This window comes from Rhinopithecus roxellana, chromosome 10 (assembly GCF_007565055.1).
Source record: "Rhinopithecus roxellana isolate Shanxi Qingling chromosome 10, ASM756505v1, whole genome shotgun sequence".
NCBI classification, from domain to species: Eukaryota; Metazoa; Chordata; class Mammalia; order Primates; family Cercopithecidae; genus Rhinopithecus; species Rhinopithecus roxellana.
Window position 1 is genome coordinate 54,671,029 of NC_044558.1, and position 25,021 is coordinate 54,696,049.

The following is a 25,021-nucleotide window of genomic DNA, read 5'->3' on the forward strand; positions in this document are numbered from 1 at the left end:
AAAACCCCGTCTCTACTAAAATTACAAAATTTAGCTGGGCATGGTGGCGTGCACCTGTAGTCCCAGGAGGTTGAGGCAGGAGAATTGCTTGAACTCAGGAGACTGAGGTTGCAGGAAGCCAGGATTGTGCCACTGCACTCCAGCCTGGGTGACAAGGTAAGACTCTGTCTCAAAATAAGTAAATAAACAAATAAATAAAATTTAACTGGGTATGGAAAATACACAAATTACATAAGCAAATGCATCTATAACACTTTCCACAACAGAGAAACACAGTAAGCCCTACTTGACGAGACAAAGAGCAACATAATAATGCTGTAGTTTAAAAACACCCTCCCGGCCGGGCGCGGTGGCTCAAGCCTGTAATCCCAGCACTTTGGGAGGCCGAGACGGGCGGATCACGAGGTCAGGAGATCGAGACCATCCTGGCTAACACTGTGAAACCCCGTCTCTACTAAAAAATACAAAAAACTAGCCGGGCGAGGTGGCGGGCGCCTGTAGTCCCAGCTACTCGGGAGGCTGAGGCAGGAGAATGGCGTAAACCCGGGAGGCGGAGCCTGCAGTGAGCTGAGATCTGGCCACTGCACTCCAGCCCGGGCGACAGAGCGAGACTCCGTCTCAAAAAAAAAAAAAAAAAAAAAAAAAAACACCCTCCCTGGTCTTCTAGTGTTGAGGAAAAAAATTAAGTAAAATAAAAATAAAAATATGGGGCCAGGTGCAGTGGCTCACGTCTATAATCCCACCACTTTGGGAGGCCGAGGCAGGCAGATCACCTGAGGTCAGGAGTTCAAGACCAGCCTGACTAACATGGTGAAACCCCGTCTCTACTAAAAATACAAAAAATTAGGCAGGCGTGGTGGCGGGCGCTTGTAATCCCAGCTACTGAGGAAGCTGAGGCAGGAGAATCACTTGAACCCAAGATCGTGCCACTGCACTCCAGCCTGGGTGTGACAGAACAAGACTCCGTCTCAAATAAATAAATAAATAAATAAATAAACAAATAAATAAAAATGTGGGCTGGGTTTGGCGACTCAAAGTGCAATCCCAGCACTTTGGGAGTCCAAGGCAGGCAGATCACTTGAAGTCAGGAGTTTGAGACCAGCCTGGCCAACATGGTAAAACCCTGTCTCTACTAAGAATACAAAAAAAATTGGCCGGGTGTGGTGGCACTCCTGTAGTTCCAGCTACTCGGGAGGCTGAGGCAGGAGAATTGCTTGAACCTGGGAGGTGGAGGCTGCAGTGAGCTGAGATCACGCCACTGCACTCCAGCCTGGATGACAGAGTGAGACTCTATCTCAAAAAAAAAAAAAGTAAAAATAAAAATATGAAAACTCTCTGCATTCACAAACTTATATAGGCACAAAAGGAGTCATATGCATAGCCACAAAGTAATGCACAGATACAGCATCCTTATATCTGAACATAACATTGACTTATAAGAACCCAAAGAATTCACAAATACATTAGTAATTAGTAATTACGTATCTATCCAACCTCCCCTACCAATCCCAACAATTTCTGAATTGTCAGACCTTACAGTTATCAGGAAGAGAAGAGATTTCAACCCAAACCCACAACCATACCTCTTGTCCCTTATACTATCCTAGATTTAGAAGATAGTTAAATTTTTCCTATACTCCAAGGTGGGAGAGGGAGTAGAGAATGAAAAGAGATGTTTAGATAGCTTCAAATACATGAAAACTCTAATAGGGAAGCAATTCATTTTGGGAATTCATTTTCTTTTAATGAGTTCTGGGTAACCTGAGAGACTAGGAGGGAAAAAAATCAGGAAAGAAATTTTCACATGGTACTCTATAAGGTTTGAAAAGAATAAAGACACCTGAAATATTTCCCTTTCAAATATATATGTATAATACATAATGTATTATCTATACATACATTTGATAAAGGGATGTCAGCATATATACATATAAACATACATTGATAACCAACAAATATGTATAAACTCATATTTCATTTCTTTTTGAGATGGAGTCTTGCTCTGTCACCCAGGCTGGAGTGCAGTGGCACAATCCTGGCTCACTGCAACCTCCGTCCCCCAGGTTCAAGTGATTCTTCTGCTTCAGCCTCCTGAGTAGCTGGGATTACAGGTGCGTGCCACCAAGCCCAGCAAATTTGGGGTTTCACCATGTTGACCAGGCTGGTCTTGAACTCCTGACCTCAAGTGATCCACCCGCCTTGGCCTCCCAAGTGCTGGGATTACAGGCATAAGCCACCGTGCCCAGCCTCATTTCTTTTTTAAAGTAAATTTCATTGTGTATATTTAAGGTATACAACATGTTATGGGATACATATAGATAGTAGAAAGGTTACTGTAGTAAAGTAAATTAATCATCCCACATAGTTATCCCTTTTGTTTCTCTTTGTGGCAAGAGGAGCTAAAGTCTGCTTATTTAGCATGAATCCCATATACAGTACAATTTTATTAACTATGGTCCTCATGTTGTACATTGGATCTCAGGATTTATTCATCCTACATATCTACTGCTTTGTATCCTCTGACCTATAGCTCCCCATTTCCTCTCCCCTCTACCCATATTTCTTTAGGATATAAACAGAGTAAGTACCACATAGACCAAGCCCATAAATCAACACTAAGTGTTTTGGGTCTAACATTTACCCACTGCATTGATCAGCCACTTTTGTTTAAATCTACCTGTAATGATCTCATTGGTACATGAGAAAGCAGCAGGAATTGTTCCTCACCCTCCAACATTCCATTAGATGAGCAAAAGATTCCCTAAATGTCTATGTCACATTTTTTTCTTAAAAGAACAGCTATAACACGAAGAGAGGGTAGAGTCTTCTTCCTGCTACAGCATGAAATTCCTCCTAATCAGTATGCTGTGTGCGCTGAAATGCCAGAAACTGCCAAATATATTCCTTGTCAAATATGGACAAGATTGTCCATCTCTCCCCAGATTGCCCAAGGACAGCACAACTCTCAGGCAGCCATGGGTTAATCATAAAGACTCCTAGGGTCACTGCAAAGCCTGGCTATCTGCAGAGCTCCAAGTATCAGCTCAAATGCAAGATCCAAAGTATCACAGCGCTCTGTGCCTTAATCCCAAGGTGCGATGTCTCTCAAGACTCCTTCTCTATAGGCTGGGTGGGGTAGGATCTGTAGTCTAGAAGAATATACGCAGCTCTTGATAAACTGTTGTGGCTTCACTGACTATCTATGATTTCAGCTATCTAATACTACTGGTGGTCTGGGTAGGAGGGAAGGTTGGGGAGAGAATGGAAACAGTTAATCAACAAATAAAATAATCTTGTGGGGGGTGGGGTGGACTGGGGGACAGGGTCTGAGATGACATATTATCCTTGTGGAGACTGATCAGCAGGAAGTCAAACTAACTTCATTTCATAAGGATACAAACTTGCAAGCTTGATTTGTTTTTAATTCCCCTGTCTTTTCAGGCCTCACAGAGACTGTAAGTTCCTTGAACTCCAGAACCAGGTGAGAAAAGATGCCGAAAGAAGTAGTGGAAAAGGGAGAAGCACGGTGAGGAATTAGGAATCTTGAGAGAGAAATCCCCTTCCCCTCTTTAAAAAGAATGTAAAAACCAAGGGCATTGCCAGATCCCCAGAAAAAGAAGTAGCTAGATACCAAAAAAGCGCTTTTCCCTACCTTCTTGTTGTTTCTATTGTAGCCAAAAGTCGAAATCCCGGGCCTGGAAGTCACCGATAGCAGCATTTTCTCTTTAATGTTAGGGAACGAGTGAGAGAGAGCGAGAGAAAGGGAGGGGGTAAGAAAGACGGGGAGGGAGGGAGGAGGGGAGCGAGGGAAAGGGGGAGAGGGAGGGAGGAAAAAAGGGAGGGGGAGGAGAAAGGAGGAGAAAAGGAGCAGGAGGGGAGAGATGAAGGGGGGCTGCGGGCAGAGAATGAGCTCGGGCTGCTCCTTTACGTCACTGAGAGAAGTTAACAGAGTCTGAATGAGGCAGAGGCACTTCGACTGGGTCCTAATGCCCAAGATGTTATTTTTTTGTTTGTTTTTCACAGTCTCAGGAATTAAAGCTAGAAAGCAGAGTTCTTAGGTCTAACCCCTTTCAAATTTATTCCCTTTCCTCTATGAACAAGTTCTGATTCTCATATAAAGACAACAAGGGCTTTATTTCCACCCTTAGATCTCAGCTATAAGATTTCAAGCTTGATTTTAAAGGGGCTCCTGAGACATTGCCTTGGAGAACACGTTAAAAAAAAAAAAAAACCAGAGTTAGAGACAGAGTGTTTGAGATAAGTTCAGGGCTTCCCCTACTTTACATTTACAGTGAATTTTTTTTTTTTTTTTTTTTTTGAGACGGAGTCTGGCTCTGTTGCCCAGGCTGGAGTGCAGTGGACGGATCTCAGCTCACTGCAAGCTCCGCCTTCTGGGTTCACGCCATTCTCCTGCCTCAGCCTCCCGAGTAGCTGGGACTACAGGTGCCCGCCACGTCGCCTGGCTAGTTTCTTGTATTTTTCAGTAGAGACGGGCTTTCACCGTGTTAGCTAGGATGGTCTCGATCTCCTGACCTCGTGATCCGCCCTTCTCAGCCTCCCAAAGTGCTGGGATTACAGGCTTGAGCCACCGCGCCCGGCCTTTTTTTTTTTTTTTTAGACAAAGTTTTACTCTGTCACCCAGGCTGGAGTGCAGCGGTGCAATCCTGGATCTGGCTCACTGCAACCTCCACCTTCTGCAATTCTCCTGCCTCAGCTTCTCGAGTAGCTGGGATTACAGGTACCCACCACCACATCCAGCTGATTTTTGTGTTGTTTAGTAGGGATGGGGTTTTGCCATGTTGGACAGGCTGGTCTCGAACTCTTGACCTCAAGTGATCTGCCCACTCAACCTCCCAAAGTGCTGGGATTACATGTGTGAGCCACCACACCTGGCCCATTTGCAGTGATCTTAATGTACAAAGGAACAAACAGAGGAACACACCAAAGAGCAGAGCTAAGCAAAATAGAGTATGGGGTATAACTAGTTTCAGATCCTTAGATCTGTTTCTCTTGGCTCGCACCAATGGGCTGATGCCCTCACCCCTATTTCAGATTCTCCAAGGAATGAGTTCATACTTAAGAAGGAATTATCAAACTGGGACTATATCATGACACTTGGGGCCTAGGCATTTCTTTAACGATTGCAGGCTATCTTATTTAACACTTTACCCTACTATTTCCTCATCTTTAAGATCCTTGAAACTGAAACAATTACAGTAACTCACCAAACCTGGAATTTATGTCTAAACTGACGTCCACAGTTGGGCTATCTCCTTCGAGTTGTCTTTGAGCTGTCAAAAAAAAAAAAAAAAAAAAGAAACAAAATAAAAACTACTTAAAAAGTATATGCTTCAAACAGAATAAAAACACAAAATTCTTAGGAAGGGATATAAATTTCAGAGTCAAGAACCTAATAGAGTTGCAACACTTACCTCTACTAGTTTCCAAAGAATGTCTTTGTAGGAGTAACCTTAACAAGAAAGGAAACCAAAAACTTAAGAATGATATCCAGTAACCCCTACCAATCCAAGTGGAATACAGATATAAAATGAAAGCCTTCATATCCATTCATAAGGCCACCTTGCTGCCATCCTAAGTATTCTCTTGAGATATAAATTAACCCTGTCTGTTTTATGATAACAAATATTAAGCCCAAACCCTCCCTCAAATGAAGTTCTGGTCTCTATTCTAGTTTCCCTGTCACTTTTTTGCTATGATAATGGAACAGACAGTATTAGCATTCTGCAGAGTAAATATACATACCCTACCCCCAGTCTCTAACTTTCATTTCCAATAGGACAGGAAGTGCCTGCTCAGCTCAAGGGACACAGGAAGGGTGGGACAGCCTCAGTGTGGGAATTGCAACTGAGATTGGAAACAAAGCAGCCAAATGCAGTAAATAAATAAATGAAGACATCGCTCAGTGATACTTTTTTTTTTTTTTTGAGACACAGTCTTGCTCTGTTGCCCAGGCTAGAGTGCAGTGGCAGTATCTCAACTCACTGCAACCTCTGCCTCCCAGGTTCAAGCAATTCTCCTGCCTCAGCCTCCCCGGTAGCTGGGACTATAGGCATGCCCCAACATGCCTGGCTAATTTTTGTACTTTTAGTAGAAACAGGGTTTCACCATGTTGGCCAGGCTGGTCTCGAACTGCTGATCTCAGGTGATCCGCCTGCCCAGCCTCTCAAAGTGCTGAGATTACAGGTATGAGCTAGTGAGCCTGGCCCCAATATATATATATATATATATTTTTTTTTTTTTGAGACGGAGTCTGGCTCTGTCGCCCAGGCTGGAGTGCGGTGGCCGGATCTCAGCTCACTGCAAGCTCCGCCTCCCAGGTTCACGCCATTCTCCTGCCTCCGCCTCCCAAGTAGCTGGGACTACAGGCGCCCGCCTCGTCGCCCGGCTAGGTTTTTGTATTCTTTAGTAGAGACGGGGTTTCACCATATTAGCCAGGATGGTCTCGATCTCCTGACCTCGTGATCCGCCCGTCTCGGCCTCCCAAAGTGCTGGGATTACCGGCTTGAGCCACCGCGCCCGGCCCCAATATATATATTTTTAAGTCCCTTTTCTGCTCTCAGAGACTCTCAACCAATTTATCCTTGTTGTTTAGGCCCTTGGATGATATCTTCTCCTTTACCCTAACAATGTGGTACAGAAACCTTCCTCTTGAAGGCCTGACTCATAAAGGCAATCAACCCAATTTAACCTTTTTTTTTTAAGTCTAATTTTTCTTTCTACTTTTTGTTTTTCTCCCCCCGAGACAGAGTCTCACTCTGTCGCCAGGCTGGAGTGCAGTGGTGCAATCTCAGCTCACTGAAATCTCTGCCTCCCGAGTTCAAACGATTCTCCTGCCTCAGCCTCCTGAGTAGCTGGGACTACAGGCGTGCGACACCACGCCCAGCTAATTTTTGTGTTTTTAGTAGAGACGGGGTTTCACCATGTTGGCCAGGATGGTCTTGATCTCTTGACCTCATGATCCGGCCACCTCGGCCTCCCAAAGTGCTGGGATTACAGGCATGAGCTACCGCGCCTGGCCTTTTTTGTTTTTGAGACAGAATCTCGCTCTGTGGCCCAGGCTGCAGTGCAGTGGCATGATCTCAACTCACTGCAAGCTCTGCCTCCCGGGTTCAAGCGATTCTCCTGTTCCAGCCTCCTGAGTAGCTGGGATTACAGGCACACGATGCCAAGCCCGGCTAATTTTTTGTATTTTAGTAGAGACAGGGTTTCACTGTGTTACCCAGGCCTGTCTCAAACTCCTGAGCTCAGGCAATCCAACCGCCTCAGCCTCCCAAAGTGCTGGGATTACAGGCATGAGCACCCAGCCGAGAATTTTTTTTATAATAGTCATCCTAATAGGTGCGAGGTGGTATCTCATTGCAGGTTTTCTGACTGTTGTTGTTGTTTTTTTTTTTTTTTTTTTTTTTTTGAGACGGAGTCTCGCTCTGTCGCCCGGGCTGGAGTGCAGTGGCCGGATCTCAGCTCACTGCAAGCTCCGCCTCCCAGGTTTACGCCATTCTCCTGCCTCAGCCTCCCGAGTACCTGGGACTACAGACGCCCGCCACCTCGCCCGGCTAGCTTTTTGTATTTTTTTTTAGTAAAGACGGGGTTTCACCGTGTTAGCCAGGATGGTCTCGATCTCCTGACCTCGTGATCCGCCCGTCTCGGCCTCCCAAAGTGCTGGGATTACAGGCTTGAGCCACCGCGCCCGGCTATTGTTGTTGTTTGTAAACTGACAGTTCATAATTATATGTATTTATGGGTCCAAAGTGAAGTTATGACTTATACATATAATGTGGAATAATTAATTCAAGCTAATTAACATATCTATCACCTCAAATACTTACTATTATTATAATTTTTTAGATAGGATCTGGCTTTATCGCCTAGGCTGGAGGACAGTGGCGCGATCTTGGCTCACTGCAGCCTCTGCCTCCCAGGCTCATTATCTTTTTTTTTTTTTTTTTGAGACAAGAGTCTTGCTCTGTCACCCAGGCTGGAGTGCAGTGACATGATCTCAGCTGCAATCTCGACCTCTCGAGTTCAAGCCATTCTCGTGCCTCAGCCTCCCAAGTAGCTGGAATTACAGGTGCACAACCACCACACCTGGCTAATTTTTGTGTTTTTAGTAGAGACAGGGTTTCATCATGTTGGCCAGGCCGGTCTCAAAATCCTGACCTCAAGTGAGGCAAGTGATCCACTTGCCTCAGCCTCCTAGAGTGCTAGGAGCCACCAAGCCGAGCCTACTTATCATTTTTGTGGTGAGAACACGTGAAATTTACTCTTTTAGCAATTTTGAAATGTATAATACACTATTATTAACAATTTTCACCACACGTGCAATAGAGCTCACAAAAAAAATCTTATTCCTCCTAAGATTTTGTACAGTTTGACCAGCATCTCCCCATTTCCTCCATCCCCTGGCTTGTGTTTTTTGTTGTTGTTGTTTTGTTTTTGAGACGTAGTCTCACTCTGTTGCCCAAGCTGGAGTGCAGTGGCAGTGGCACGATCTTGGCTCACTGCAACCTCCATCTCCCAGGTTCAAGCGATTCTCCTGCCTCGGCCTCCTGAGTAGCCGGGACTACAGGCACACGCCACCATGCCTGGCTAATTTTTGTATTCTTAGTAGAGACAGGGTTTCACTATGTTGGCCAAGCTGGTCCTGAACTCCTAGTCTGGTGATCTACCCGCCTCGATCTCCCAAAGGGTTGGGTTTACAGGCATGAGCCACCGAGCCCGGCCAGTTCCCCAGTTTTCTGTAACCACCATTCTATTTTCTGCTACCGTGAGTTGATTGTTTTAGATTTTATGTATAAGTGAGAACTTACAGTATTTGTCCTTTTGTGCCTGACTTATTTCATTTAATATAATGTTCTCCAATTCCATCCATGTTGTCACAAATGACAGAATTTCCTTCTTTTTTAAAGTTGAGGCTGAATGAGGCGGCTCACACCTATAATCCCAGCACTTTGGGAAGCCAAGGTGTGAGGATCACTTGAGCCCAGGAGTTCAAGACTAGTCCAGATAACATAGTGAGACCCCATCTATACAAAAAATTAAAAAAATTAGCCAGGTATGGTAGTGCACGTCTGTGGTCCCAGCTACTTGGAAGGCTAAGGTGGGAGGATCACTTGAGTCCAGGAGTTGGAGGCTGCAGTGAGCAATGATTACGCCACTGCACTACAGCATGGGTGACAGAGTGAGACCCTGTCTCAAAAAAAAATAAATCAATAAAGTTGAATAGTACTCCATTGTGTATATATAGCATATTTTCTTTATTCATTAATCTGTTGATGAACACTTAGGTTGATTCCATAACTTGGCTACTCTAAATAGTGCTGCAATAAACATGGGAATGCAGACATCTCTTCAGTGAACTGATTTCAAATCTTTTGGGTAAATACCCAGAAGTGACATTGCTGTTCTTGAACAAGCGAGACCAAGCTGGTCTTGAACTCATGGTCTCAAGCGATCCTCCCACTTTGACTTCCCAAAGTTCTGGGTTACAGGCATGAGCCACTGTACCCAACCCAATTCTAATATTCCTAATGTGTTATAGTCTCACTTTTCATTCCTTAATGCTTAATGATACCTTAGAATTTTAAGTAGTTGAGACCTCACCCCTATAAAAAAAAAGGGTCGGCCGGGCACGGTGGCTCAAGCCTGTAATCCTAGCACTTTGGGAGGCCGAGACGGGCGGATCACGAGGTCAGGAGATCGAGACCATCCTGGCTAATACGGTGAAACCCCGTCTCTACTAAAAAAAAAATACAAAAAACTAGCTGGGCGAGGTGGCGGGCGCCTGTAGTCCCAGCTACTGGGGAGGCTGAGGCAGGAGAATGGCGTGAACGCGGGAGGTGGAGCTTTCAGTGAGCTGAGATCCAGCCACTGCACTCCAGCCTGGGCCACAGAGCAAGACTCCGTCTCAAAAAAAAAAAAAAAAAGGGTGGTGGGGCAAGAGACCAGGCATAGTGGCTCACGTCTGTAATCCAGCACTTTGGGAGGCTAAGGTGGTTGGACTGCTTGAGCTCAGGAACCCAAGACCAGCTGGACAACATGGTGAGAGCCTCGTCTCTATTAAAATATATATATATATATATATATATATTTGTTTTAAATAGTTAATGCCAAGCACATGGCTCGTGTCCATAATCGCAGCTACTCAGGAGGCTGAGGCAAGAGGATAGCTTGAGGCCAGGAGTTCCAAGACCATACCAGTAACAGAGCAAGATTCTGTCTCTAAAAAAATTAAAATAAAAAAAAAATTAGCTAAGTGTGGTTGTGTGTGCCTATAGTCCCAGCTATTGGGGAGGCTGAGACAGAGGGATTACTCGAGCCCAGGAGTTCAAGGCTGCAGTAAACTGTGATCTGTCACGACACTCCAGCCCGGGTGACAGAGAGAGACCCTATTTCTAAAAAAATACATAAATAAATATGTAATAAAATAAAAAGTTTAAAAAATAAAATCAAATTAAGAAAAAAAAACAGTTAAAAACCATGGGTTTTAGAAAAAGGCAGACCTGAGTTCAAATCCTGACACCAGGCTGGACACAGTAGCTCATGCCTATAATCCCAGAACTTTGGGAGGCCGAGGTGGGCAGATCACTTTGGGCCAGGAGTTTGAGACCAGCCTGGCCAACATGACAAAACGCTGTCTGTACTGAAAATACAAAAATTTGCTGGGTGTGGTGCACGCCTATAATCCCAGCTACTCGGGAGGCTGAGGCATAAGAATCCTTGAACCTGGGAGGCAGAGATTGCAGTGAGCTGAGATTGCTCCACTGCACTCCAGCCTGAGTTGACAGAGCAAGACTGTCTCCAAAAAGAAAATTAAAATCTTGCCGGGCGCGGTGGCTCAAGCCTGTAATCCCAGCACTTTGGGAGGCCGAGGCGGGCGGATCACGAGGTCAGGAGATCGAGACCATCCTGGCTAACACGGTGAAACCCCGTCTCTACTAAAAACTACAAAAAACTAGCCGGGCGAGGTGGCGGCGCCTGTAGTCCCAGCTACCCGGGAGGCTGAGGCAGGAGAATGGCGTGAACCCGGGAGGTGGAGCTTGCAGTGAGCTGAGATCCGGCCACAGCACTCCAGCCTGGGCGACAAAGAAAATTAAAATCTTGTCACCACTGTTAGTTACTACTTATATGACTTTAGACCAAGTTACTTAACATATCTCATTCACCCATGTGCAAAATGAAGATAATACTTCACTTTTGCACTAGGAGAAATTACCTCACATATCTGATCCCTACTTTTCTCATCTGCAAAATGGAATAATAAATAGTATCTACTCCCTAAAACTGTAGTGAAATGAAATAAGGCAATGCGTATAAAGCCCTTAAGAAGGTGCCTGACACTTGGTAAACACCCAATAGATGCTAGCTTCATTGCGATTAATTAGTCTACCGCCTGCCAGCATGTATCCCTCTGGGTATCATATAACTCAAATTTGAAGATCTGAAGTGAGCAATTCCAAAAACTAGCATCTTAGTTACATTCAAAAGATTATCCTAGAATCACGCAGGCTAAACTACATACCTCGAAAAGTTTCAGGGATCATCCAATTTAATTTCTTCCCTCTCTCCCATAAGCATACAACCTGATTATTCATAAATTATTTTCATAATTCTCAGTCTCCTGGAAATTGGTGGAATATGTCTTATCTCTAGAAAAAAAAGGAAACAAAATAATACAAAATCAAAAAATACTAGATACAAGACACCCCAGCTCCCATTTCTCTTTGAGTCCTACCATCCAAGAAATAAAAACAAATCTGGCAGGAAAAAACGGGGACTTCCTTACATGCTAAGATTTAACCCCATTCCTCTACTCTACAAGTAGAGAATATCAGATAGAAGGGAGATAAAGAAGGATCTAATTCAATAAGCTCTACTTATATTAACTAATACAAAAACCTAAATTTTTATTTGTTTATTTGTTTGTTTTTGAGACAGAGTCTCTCTATGTCACCCAGGCTGGAGTACAAAGGCATGATCTTGGCTCACTGCAACCTCCACCTCCTGGATTCAAGCAATTATCCTGCCTCAGCCTCCCAAGTAACTGGGATTACAGGTGCTTGCCGCCACACCCAGCTAATTTTTTGTATTTTTAGTAGAGACAGGGTTTCACCATTTTGGCCAGTCTGGTCTCGAACTCCTGATGTCAAGCGATCCACCTGCCTCGGCCTCCCAAAGTCCTGGGATTACAGGTGTGAACCACCACGCCTGGCCTAAAAATCTAAATTTGTATAGTCTAGTAAGTTGGGACCACAGAAGTAAAAGGACCCAGATATGCAAACTGTTGCCAAGGGTGTATTATGTTAAAGAGCACTAACAAAACTGGAAACTAAATCCTTCATTCTGGTGAGTATATATATTATAAATATATATATATATATATTTTATGACAGGGTCTCACTCTGTCACCTAGGCTGGAGTGCAGTAGCACAATCACGGCTCACAACAGGCAGCTTTGACTTCCCCAGGCTCAGGTGATCCTCACACCCACCCCACCCCTCCCCACCCTGTAGCTGGGACTACAGGCATGCACCACCACACCTGGCTAACTTTTGTAATTTTTTTTTTTTTTTTTTTGGTAGAGACAGGATTTCATCATGTTGCCCAGGCTGGTCTTGAACTCCTCAGCTCAAGCAATTTGCCCACCTCAGCCTGCAAAAGTGCTGGCATTACAGGTGAGTATATTTGTAAAGGAGTTATGGAATTCCGTGGAAATGATGGGGAAGGTAATGGTGTTCTGTGGTTAGATCCAGGAAGTATATGGGAGGAGGAAGAATCCTACTTCCTCCAGTGTATTTACTTTGACGCCCTTCTGCTTTGCCCATTATATTGCCCACATTTTTCCAGATTTAGTCAATGCCTCACTAATTCTTGGTTCTCATGAACCCAGCATTCAGGAATTGTTTTGAAGGGAAAAAAGCAAAATGAGAGCTATCTGTAACCTCTTTGGGGAAGAGACATTTGTACCTGATTCAATATAGGCTTGTGATTTCTCCTGAAAAACAACTCTTTTAAACAAGTGTCCAAGGTGAAGGAGTAGGGGCTAGATCAACCCCAAAATGTAGCTGAAAAATGTCCCAGCACTTTGGGAGGCTGAGGTGGGCAGACTGCTTCAGTCCAGGAGTTCAAGACCAACGTGGGCAACATGGCAAAACCCCATTTCTGCTAAAAATACAAAAAACTAGCCAGGCATGGTAGTGCACATCTGTAGTCTCAACTCCGCAGGAGGCTGAGGTTGAAGAGCCACCTGAGCCTGGAAGGTCGAGGCTGCAGTGAGCTGAGATGGCGCCACTGCACTCCAGCCTAGGCAACCAAAGTGAGACACCGTCTCAAAATAAAAAGAAAAATAAAGAAAAACGTTTGCATGCCTCTATTGGCCCCTCCATATCAGGGTGGAGAACTCAGAAGAACGTATTACCTGTAGATGTGCTGGACCCTAGCCAGACATTCCAATGGAGACAACCTGGTGTGTGATATATGTGTCTGAAAGCAATGAGACAGGTCAGTTTGCATGTGAGGCTTTGAATGTGGCTCAGAGACCTGAACAAGGTATATTAGAGCCAAAGAAACATTTTTCCCTAGGTGTAAATACTCCCTGTGGATTATCTTTCCATTCCACTGATTTACTTTTGTGTCCAAAATGCTATGTAATGGAAATAGCCCAAAATTTGAGTTTATTGGCCAGGTGCAGTGGCTCATGCCTGTAATCCTAGCATTTTGGGAGGCTGAGGTGGGCAGATCACTTGAGGCCAGGAGTTCGAGACCAGCCTAGTTAACATGGTGAAACCCTGTCTCTACTAAAAATACAAAAATTAGCCAGGTGTGGTGGCACACGCCTGTAATCCCAGCTACTTGGGAGACTGAGGCAGGAGAATCACTTGACCCCGGGAGGCGGAGGTTGCAGTGAGCCAAGATCATGCCACTGTACTCCAGCCTGGGCAACAGACTGAGACTCTGTCTCCAAAAAAAAAAAAAAAAGTTCAGTTTATTTCCTGGTAAAAAGATGAGATTATGTCTTGGGGAAAAGTAAAAAAAAAAAAAAAAAAGCAAACAAAACAGTTTATTAAACATACCAGTTTCCTTAGGCAAGAAACATTAATGAGCTACATCACACAGTAAAGCAAAGCTTAGCCGTGACCCCTTCTGATGTAGGATGGAATGACAAAATTGGTCTAAAACTAAAAATTGGAAAAGTTTGTCTTTTCACCTCTTTGACTTACCTCACTGGCAAACAAGGAAAAAGACAGCCCTGAAGAATTATTTCTTTCACACCCTGGATATCAGTGCTAACAGGCTGTATTCTCCTATAGCAACAGATATTCCTGGCCAAGCATTGCTACAGAGAATATTCTAATAAAATTGTCAAATGGACTTTTCCTTTGCCAGATGCTGAAGGAATACAGGAATGAAATATCATTTAGAATCACTGGGCTAGAAAATTACCATATTGTAGAATGAAAAGGCTGGAATGGATTCTATGTAACCCAGAATATACCACATTGATTATATGGTGGTATTCATTGTATTCTCTTTTTATTTTTATTTTATCACCTACCCAGAAAGATTTATTCTCTAAATGTGTGTTTCCTTCACACCTGAGGCAATAATTTTGCTTGGCCTTGGCCTCATCTATCCCTAAAATAAATAACTCAGATGATCCCAACAGGGCCCACAACTGATTCAACAATTAGGCTGAATCAAATGAAACTGCTGTCTCTATAGGTTAAATCTTAATCTTTTCATATCATTGAATACTAGCAATTTCATATGGTCAAACTAAATATTGCAAGAAGTATGAGACTGTGGGGATGATAATGAGCCAAAACAGTGATTAATTGGATAGTTCGTTCCCCTTGTCCTCTCTCATTTTCAGATTAAAAAAGCAAATCCCAGAGAGGCAAACTCACTTACACAAGGTCATAGGGGTCAAACAGCAGCATAAGTGACACCAGAATCCAGATTTCTTCTTCATTTTTCTTTTTTTTTTTTTTGAGACAGAGTCTGGCTCTGTCGCCCAGGCTGGAGTGCAGTGGCCGGATCTCGGCTCACTGCAAGCTCCGCCTCCCGGGTTCACGCCATTCTCCTGCCTCAGCCTCCCGAGTACGTGGGACTACAGGCGCCCGCCACCTCGCCCAGCTAGTTTTTTGTATTTTTAGTAGAGACGGGGTTTCACCGTGTTAGCCAGGATGGTCTCGATTTCCTGACCTCGTGATCCGCCCGTCTCGGCCTCCCAAAGTGCTGGGATTACAGGCTTGAGCCACCGTGCCCAGCCCATTTTTCTTTTTTTCCTTTTTTTGAGATGGAGTCTCGCTCTGTTGCCCAGTCTGGATTGCAATGGCGTGATCTCAGCTCACTGCAACCTCTGCCTCCTGGGTTCAAGAAATTCTCCTGCCTCAGCCTCTGGAGCAGCTGGGATTACAGGCATGCGTCACCATGTCCTGCTAATTTTTGTTTTTGTTTTTGTTTTTGTTTTTGTTTTGAGATGGAGTCTCGCTCTGTCACCCAGGCTGGAGTGCTGTGGCCGGATCTCAGCTCACTGCAAGCTCCGCCTCCCGGGTTCACGCCATTCTCCTGTCTCAGCCTTCCGGGTAGCTGGGACTACAGGCGCCGCCATGTCGCCTGGCTAGTTTTTTTTTTTTTTTTTTGTAGTTTTTAGTAGAGACGGGGTTTCACCGTGTTAGCCAGGATGGTCTCGATCTCCTGACCTCGTGATCCGCCCGTCTCGGCCTCCCAAAGTGCTGGGATTACAGGCTTGAGCCACCGCGCCTGGCCTTAATTTTTGTATTTTTAGTAGAGACGGGGTTTCACCATGTTGGCCAGGCTGGTCTTGAACTCCTGACCTCAGATAATCTGCCTGCCTCGGCCTCCCAAAGTTTTGGGATTATAGGTGTGAGTCACTGCTCCTGGCCAGAATTCAGATTTATTGACTCAATTCTACCCTTTCTATTTGCCCGTAAAATAATTCCAGTAAATATGTACTTTAGGGTCAGAAATAATAAAGGAATAATCCTAGGAATCCAGAAGTGAAAGATTCAACTATTTTCCTCAAGCCAGTCCCTTACCTCAAGTAGTAGTCATATTCAATATTCTGACTTATTCTTAACTTACACACTGGGTAATATTTCTAGGGATAACTTACAACACAAACAGCAAGAGGTTTTTTGAAAACCACATTTGCTGAGAAGCACTCCTAATGAAGCTTCTACCTGAGTTTTGATTTGCTATATATTTAGAAGATAATTTGCTTTAAATCTGCTTTCCAGATAATTAGGACCATATCCTAAAACTCTCAGGTGAAATATAAGATTTTAATATAAGGGCTGGGCACAGTGGCTCACACCTGTAATCCCAGCATTTTGGGAGGCTGAGGCAGGCAGATCACTTGAGGTCAGAAGTTCGAGACCAGCCTGGCCAACATGGTGAAACCCTGTCTCTACTAAAAATACAAAAAATTAGCCAGGCATGGTGGTGTGGGCCTGTAGTCCCAGCTACTTGGGAGTCTGAGGCAGGAGAATCACTTGAACCCAGAGGCAGAGGTTGCAGTGAGCCGAGATTGCGCTACTGCACCCTAGCCTGGGTAACAGAGGGAGACTCTGTCTCAAAAAAAAAAAAAAAGAGAGAGAGAGAGAGAGATTTGAATGCAATAAATAATTGTTTTTCTATTTTTCCTGTTCCTATGGTGCTGAAAAAGTAATTGTTAAAATATCAATATACATTAGTTATATTATCACTAGTCATGAGCAGGCTTCACCAGAAGCATAAACTTGATGAGGACAGAGACTGTGACTGTTTTTTGTACACCATTATATCCTTAGCATTCAGCAGGACCTGGCTAATTTAAAATTTTAAAATATTTGTTAAATGAATAAATGGACTGTCTCAGAACACAAAATTTACATCTGAAAAAAAATGTTACTAATTAAAAATGGTAAGGCCAGGCGCGGTGGCTCACGCCTATAATCCCAGCACTTCTGGGAGGCTGAGGTGGGTGGATCATGAGGTCAGGAGATCGAGACCATCCTGGCTAACACGGTGAAATCCCGTCTCTACTAAAAATACAAAAAAAGTAGCCAGGCGTGGTGGCAGGCACCTGTAATCCCAGCTACTTGGGAGGCTGAGGCAGGAGAATGGTGGGAACCCAGGAGGCAGAACTTGCAGTGAGCCGAGATCTTGCCACTGCACTCCAGCCTGGGCAACAGAGTGAGAATCCATCTCAAAAAGAAAAAAAAGAAAAAATGGTAAAAGTAGGGCTGGCAGTGATGGAATGGCACATTAGAACATCTAGGAACTTTTCTCTTTATATTTACAATATATTATTTTCTTTTCTTGGTTTTTGAGACACGGTCCTCTAGCGGTCCTCCTGCCTCAGCACCACCCCTGACAAATAGCAAAGACTACAGGAGGCCGGGCGCGGTGGCTCAAGCCTGTAATCCCAGCACTTTGGGAGGCCGAGACGGGCGGATCACGAGGTCAGCAGATCGAGACCATCCTGGCTAACACGGTGAAACCCCGTCTCTACTAAAAAAATACAAAAAACTAGCCGGGCGAGGTGGCGGGGTGCCTGTAGTCCCAGCTACTGGGGAGGCTGAGGCAGGAGAATGGCGTAAACCCGGGAGGCGGAGCTTGAAGTGAGCTGAGATCTGGCCACTGCACTCCAGTCCGGGCGACAGAGTGAGACTCCGTCTCAAAAAAAAAAAAAAAAAGACTACAGGCACATGCCACCAGGCCTGGCTAATTTTTAAATTTGTTGTAGAGATAGAGGTCTCATTATGTTTCCCAGGCTAGCCTCAAACTTATGGCCTCAAGGGAGATCCTCTTACTTCAGCCTTCCAAAGTGCTGGGATTACAAGTATGAGCCACCATGCCTGGCCTGATTTTCTTTTTATTGCCTATTTTTGTGTCTTGGAAGTCAGACAGCTTGAACTTACCTGTGTCTCCTAACAGTGGAGTAAGCCCACTCTCACCTGTGGGCTAAAGTTAAACTGCCATTAAAGACATCACATCAAGAGGTCAATTACAAATTTGTATTCCTGTAACATTTTGTTTGAAATTTTCATAGGCTTTTTTTTTTTTTTTTTTTTTTTTGAGACAGAATATTGCTCTGTTGCCCAGGCTGGAGTGCTGCGGCACAATCTCGACTCATGCAGCCTTTGCCTCCCAGGTGCAAACAATTCTCCTGCCTCAGCCTCCCCAGTAGCTGGGATTACAGGTGCACACCACCATGCCTGGCTAATTCTCGTATCTTTAGTAGAGATGGGGTTTCACCATGTTGGCCAGGCTGGTCTTGAACTTCTGACCTCAAGTTATCTGCCTGCCCCAGCCTCCCAAAGTGCTGGGATTACAGGTGTGAGCCACCACAGCCGGCCTTTTTAGGCTATTCTTTGACTCTGCTTCACAGTTCCACCTCCACCTCTTGCTCCTAGATTGTCAACTCCTAGAAGCTAGATTGTCAACTCCTAGAAGGCAGGCACCAACTTTACTAATCTTATTATCATTAACAGCTAAACATAATTTAACTCAAGATTATTCACTGAAAGAATACAATTTTCACTTTAAGTATTTCACTTTCGATGGGAAAGTGAGCGCCCAATAAATATAACAGTAAGAGTAACACTGCCATCTCCTGAGTAAAACGGGTTGTGCCTCCTTTAGCAAATCCTGGGAAAAGAAAGTACAGAATTTGCAGTGGGTAGATCAGGTTACGAACTAGAGAATCAGGTTATGCAGCTAGAGAATCAAAGCAAACTCGTCAAATTTTAGATTGCTAAAGACAAATTTTTTTTTTTTTGAGACAGGGTCTTGCTCTGTTGCCCAGGCTGGAGTGAAGTGCCTTGATTATGCCTCACTGCAGCCTTTACATCCTGGGCTCAACTGATCCTCCCACCCCTGCCTCCTGAGTAGCTGGGACTACAGGCACATGCCACCATGCCTAACTAATTATAAAAAAAAAATTAACTTTAAACAAATTTTTATTACACAAAGGTTGTCACATAATTGGATATTTCTCTACTTTGTATACAATTATTCTCATTCTCCACAGAAAGGCTGCTTAACTTCTCATCAGGTGGTGGCAAGCACTAAAATCCTGATTTTGACAGAAGAGTAGTAAAAATGCCTCAGTGATTTAAGTTGAAAGCAGTACATTGGTACATGGCTCTTGTACCCAGTATCAGGAATGTACAAATGTTTTTATTCAAAAATACAAAATAAAAGGCTAATACCAGGAGGCAAGGAAGCAACTTTCTGAGAAGTCAACTAAGAAATGAAGCCTTCCCAGTCCACACTGAAGTCTCTTGCCTTTGAGCTCAGTCTTCATTGACTGGATTACCCATTTGGAAGTTAATCACAGGCAGCCTTGTGACAGCTCATGTATTATGGAATCAATTTCACTCTTAAATTGCCTTAACTCTCCAACTAAATTGTAAGCTGATGAAAGGTAGGGACCTTGCCTGATTCAGCTTTGTACCATTCTCCTCCCCACCTCCTAACAAAACCCCGCTTGGTGTCCTGTCACATGTGATATTTTATTGCAGTGCATTACTTCTTACTTTATATCACTAGGAGATTAATTCATCACATTTCTATGCTGATGTGCTAAATGCAGAGAAAAAGTAAGTGTGTCTCATAATGTACCTAAATACAAGGACTATGTATTGTGAAAAAAGTACATAAATAAATTATCTGGAGGCATGGACACTGACAGCAGTAAACCATTATATATTTGGTCAACTGAAACCAGTAACTGATGGTTATAGTGATTTTCAGCCAGCCTTTTCCTTCATTTTCTCCAACTGACTTCTCTGAAGTTACTGCCTTGGGTTTCCTGTCACAGTTCATTAATAAAGGTAAAGCACTAGTCTAGGAGTTAGAACATGCCACCTCCCATACCACCTCCCATTCCACCCATTGCACCCGTTCCAGGGTCCTTCTCTTCTTTAGGAATTTCTGTGAATACAACTTCTGTTGTAGTTAAGAGAGTGGCCACACCAGCAGCATCCAGTAAAGCAGTTCTCACAGCCTTTGTTGGGTCAATAATTCCTTTTTCCACCATATTAACAAAATCTCCAACCATAGCATATAACCAACTTCTGAGGAACTTTGCATAATTTTCTCAACTATCGAAGATCCTTCCTGCATTCTTAGCAATGGTCATTGCTGGAATTTTGAGTGTTCTTTTAATAATTTCTATACCAATTTTTTGATCTTTATCGGCTAGAGTCAATGAGTCCAAGGCTGGAATGCATTGAAGCAGGGCACAACCCCCTCCCAATACAATGCCTTCTTCAACAGCAGCTCTTGTAGCATTAAGGGCATCTGAACTCTCTTTCTTTTCATTCACTTCATCATCACTTGTCCCACCGACCTTCAGCACAGCTACTCCATCTGAAAGTTTTGCCAGCCGTTCATTCAGTTTTTCCTTTTCATATTCACTAGTTGTGACATCTAACTGCTCAATGGTTTCTTGAATACATTTTTTCAATTTGAGCTTTGTCACCTTTTCCTTCTAAGAGCATGGCATCGTCTTTAGTCACAATGACCTCTTCAACGTTTCCTAAGTCATGAGACTGAACGTCTTCAAGATTTACAGTCAACTCCTCTTCTCCAAACACTGCACCACCAGTAGCAATAGCCATACCTTTAAGCTGGTTCTTTCTATTGTCACCGCACCCTGGAGTCTTTTTTTTTTTTTTTTTTTGAGACGGAGTCTCCCTCTGTCGCCCGGGCTGGAGTGCAGTGGCCGGATCTCAGCTCACTGCAAGCTCCGCCTCCCGGGTTTACGCCATTCTCCTGCCTCCGACTCCGGAGTAGCTGGGACTACAGACGCCCGCCACCTCGCCCGGCTAGATTTTTGTATTTTTTTAGTAGAGACGGGGTTTCACCGTGTTAGCCAGGATGGTCTTGATCTCCTGACCTCGTGATCTGCCCGTCTCGGCCTCCCAAAGTGCTGGGATTACAGGCTTGAGCCACCGCGTCTGGCCAGAAATTTTCTTTTCACTGAACAGAACATTGGCATCCTGGAATTCACATTTCTGACCTTTTGATGTATTAATAGAGTATGGAGAAAGCCTAGATCAAACTTCATACCTTCAATAATCTATAATTCATCATTCAGTGTTTTTCCATCCTTTACTGTGATGACACCCTTTCTTCCAGCCTTTTTCATTGCATCAGAGATTATATTGCCAATTTATTTGTCTCCGTTTGCAGAAATCATAGCAATCTGTGCAATTTCTTCAGGGGTCGTCACAGGTTTAAACTGCTTTTTAAGTTCAACAATTACAGCATCAACAGCTAACATCACACCTCTCCTGATTTCCACTGGATTAGCACCTTTGCTAATCTTCTCGAAGCCTTCCTTGGCTATAGAGCGTGCCAGTACAGTAGCAGTGGTAGTGCCATCCCCAGCCTCTTCATTTGTGTTATTGGCAACATCTTGAACAAGTTTAGCTCCAATGTTTTTATATTTATCCTTTAAGTCAATTGACTTTGCAACAGTCACACCATCTTTTGTTACTCTGGGACTTCCCCAGCTCTGCTCAATAATCACTGTTCTCCCCTTTGGCCCCATTGTAACGGCTACAGCATCAGCTAAAAGGTCTGCACCTTGAAGCATTAAGGCTCGGGCATCTGCACCAAATTTTACATCTTTGGCATAAGCCCGAGTGAGATGAGGAGTCAGTACCCTGGACACTGGTCTCATCTGGCAAAAGACTGTAGGTAACCAAAGCATTTCTGCGGGGTTGTGGCAGGGCGTGCGCGCAGCGAGACAGGTCGTCACTGGCGAGTGAGGGCTAAAAATGTTTATAGAGATGGGGTTTCACTATGTTGCCCAGGCTGGTCTCAAACTTCTGCACCCAGGTGATTCTCCCACCTTGGCCTTACAAACTGCTGGGATTACAAACATGAGCCACCATGCTTGGCCTGCCTTCTTTAAATGTCAATGCAGGTTTGCTATCATCAACTTATTAAAATGTGATTTTGAACATAAAAATATGCTCACATTAAAACTACATGGAGTAGGGTGGGCATGGTGGCTCACGCCTGTAATCCCAGCACTTCTGGGAGGCCGAGGCGGGCGGATCATGAGGTCAGGAGATCAAGACCATCCTGGCTAACATGGTGAAAGCCCGTCTCTACTAAAAAAATACAAAAAAAATACTAGCCGGGCGAGGTGGTGGGCGCCTGTAGTCCCAGCTACTCGGGAGGCTGAGGCAGGAGAATGGCGTGAACCCAGGAGGCGGAGTTTGTAGTGAGCTGAGATCGTGCCACTTCACTCCAGCCTGGGCGACAGAGCGAGACTCCGTCTCAAAACAAACAAACAAACAAACAAACAAACAAACAAACAAACTACCCGGAGATTCCATTTCTCACCTGCCAGACTGGCAAAAATCCAGAAGCTTACAACAAACTGTTGGTGAGACTGTGGGTTGCAAGGTACTTTCAAGCTTGGGCAACATAGCAACACCCCATCTCTTTAAAAAAAAAAAAAAAAGTTTTTAAATAAGCCAGGCACAGTGGCATATGCCTTAGTCCTAGCTACCCAGAAGGGTAAGGTGGGAGGATAGCTTGAGGCTGCAGTGAGCCAAGATCATACCCCTGCACTCCAGCATAAGTGACAGAGCAAAACCCTGTCTCTATCAAAAAAAAAAAAAAAAAAAAAAAAAAAAAAAAAAAAAAAAAAGGCAGGGAGGGCACTTTCATATATTGCTTGTGGAAAGACAAAATACAATAACGCCTTTCACACTATCTACCAAAATTATATGTGTATTTACCCTTCAACCCAACAGTCCCACTTGTAGGAATAGATCCGAAAGATACAACTGGCAACAATAAGAAGAGACAGTACATACAAGGCATCTTCACAGCAGTAAGCAAGAAAGCTATCAAAGACTACTGGGGTTACATCAAAAGGATTCAAGAATAAACTTTAGAAGCCGGGCATGGGGGCTCACACCTGTAATCCTAGCACTTTAGGAGGCTGAGGCAGGAGGTCTGCTTGAGACCAGGATTTCAAGACCAGCCTGGGAAACACAATCTCTATTGAAAAAAGTCAAAAATTAAATGAATAGTATTTAAAAAGAATCAACTTCAGTGGGTTGCTATTGTCCAAAGATGGTACAGTTTGAGCATCAAAAAGAGTAACTACAAAGAATGTAAACATGCCAAATTTAATAAAATCCATAAGTTCATAATAATTTTTCAAAGCCCTAATTGATCATCTTTAAGAGAATATTACATAATCAACTTACTATTCCTAAAACTAGTAAATAAAGGAAAACAAGTTGAATATATAGCCTGCCTTTTCTATATGAATTGTTTCTCAGAATAACCAAGTAATTGATGAAGAAAATCCTCCTTTACAGATGAATACAAAATAATAAAGAAATAAGGAACAACAGGCTGGGTGCAGTGGCTCATGCCTGTAATCCCAGCACTTTGGGAGGCCGAGGCAGGCGGATCACAAGGTCAGGAGTTCGAGACCAGCCTGGCCAACATGTTGAAACCCCGCCCCTACTAAAAATACAAAAAATCAGCCAGGTGTAGTGGCACATGCCTGTAATCCCTAATCCCAGCTATTCGGGAGGCTGAGGCAGGAGAATTGCTTGAACCCTGGAGGCGGATGTTGCCATAAGTGGAGATCCCACCATTGCATTCCAGCCTGGGCAACAGAGCAAGAAAAAAAAAAAAAGATGAAAACACTCATACATAAAAGACAAATAAAAGCCCTTTCCTGTACCCTAGATTCTTTAGATATTCCAGTTTTCCCCATAATCAAGAGTAATTTACATTTACTAACTGTATGTCCTCATCTCTCATTTGTTTTTCTCCACTCACTTTTAATTGTATTCCAAGTTATGTTAGAGTTGGGAAATTACTACTGGGTTATATTTTGAAAGCAACATAATCAGATTTGCATTTCTGCAAGATCACTTGTGGCTATGCTGTAACGAATGGAAGGGAGTAAAACTGATGGGAGACGTAAATTAAGAAGCTTCACTAGGATAGTAGCAATGGGAATGAGAAGTGGATGCATTTGAGACCCATTATGGTATGTAGAGGATAAGGAAGCAGAAGAAATAAAGGATCACATGTGAACCTCTAGCTGAACAATGGATTTTTATGTCATTTTAGAGATAGTAAGTCTCCAGCCTGAGCAACGTGGCAAAACGCTGTCTCTACAAAAAATATAAAAAATTAACTGGGCGTGGTGGTGCACACCTGTAGTCCCAACTACCCAGGAGTCTGAGGTGGAAGGATCACCTGACCCCTTGGAGTTCGAGGTTGCAGTGAGCCATGATGGCGCCACTGCACTCCAGCCTGGGTGACAGAGTGAGACCTGGTCTCGAAAAAGAAAAAAAAGCTGACCTGACCACATAAAGAGAAAACATTTCTACATGGCAAAATCCACAAATGGAAAACCAAAGTCAAATGATAAACTGGCAGGGAGAGGAGAATGTATGCAACTCATTTCATAAAGAGCTAATTTCCATAATATGTGAAAAGTAACAGCCAGGCGTGCTGGCTCACTTCTGTAATCCCAGCACTTTGGGAGGCTGAGGCAGGTGGGTCACGAGGTCAGGAGATCGAGATCATCCTGGCTAACACGGTGAAACCCCGTCTCTACTAAAAATACAAAAAATTAGCTGGGCGTGGTGGCGGGTGCCTGTAGTCCTAGCCACTCGGGAGGCTGAGGCAGGAGAATGGAGTGAACCCGGGAGGCAGAGCTTGCAGCGAGCCAAGATAGCGCCACTGCACTCCAGCCTGGGCGACAGAGCAAGACTCTGTCTCAAACAACAACAACAACAACAACAACAAAAACAATGACACTGTTTCCCTCCAGGGAGGGAAACTGGATAGCTGGGAAACAGAAGCAGGATAGCAACTTTCATTATATGCCCTTTTGAATTCTGAACCAACTGAATAAATAAAATAAAATGGCTCCAATAATGAGTTGACTACTTGAAAACTTTGATGACATATTTTTTTCCCTGCTTGTGCTTCT

At 43.9% G+C, this 25,021-nt stretch overlaps 1 protein-coding gene and 1 pseudogene across 9 annotated transcripts in view; both read right to left on the minus strand.

Moving 5' to 3' along the window:
• RBMS2 (RNA binding motif single stranded interacting protein 2) overlaps window positions 1-5,705 on the minus strand; it is a 76,170-nt gene extending 70,465 nt beyond the window's left edge. For 4 of the 9 annotated variants that reach the window (XM_030939080.1, XM_030939079.1, XM_030939081.1 and 1 more), the window contains exon 1: window positions 3,653-3,907. In XM_030939080.1, the coding sequence (XP_030794940.1) occupies window positions 3,653-3,718 (66 nt within the window). In that variant the 5' untranslated portion in view covers window positions 3,719-3,907. Of the gene's footprint in view, window positions 1-3,652; window positions 3,919-5,225; window positions 5,292-5,432 lie in introns of those variants that run through there. The other 5 variants (XM_030939082.1, XM_030939083.1, XM_030939086.1 and 2 more) reach the window with 4 other exon arrangements.
• Window positions 5,706-19,882: 14,177 nt separating this feature from the next.
• Window positions 19,883-21,748, minus strand: LOC104673668 (annotated as a pseudogene).
• Between the last annotated feature and the right edge of the window lie 3,273 nt (window positions 21,749-25,021).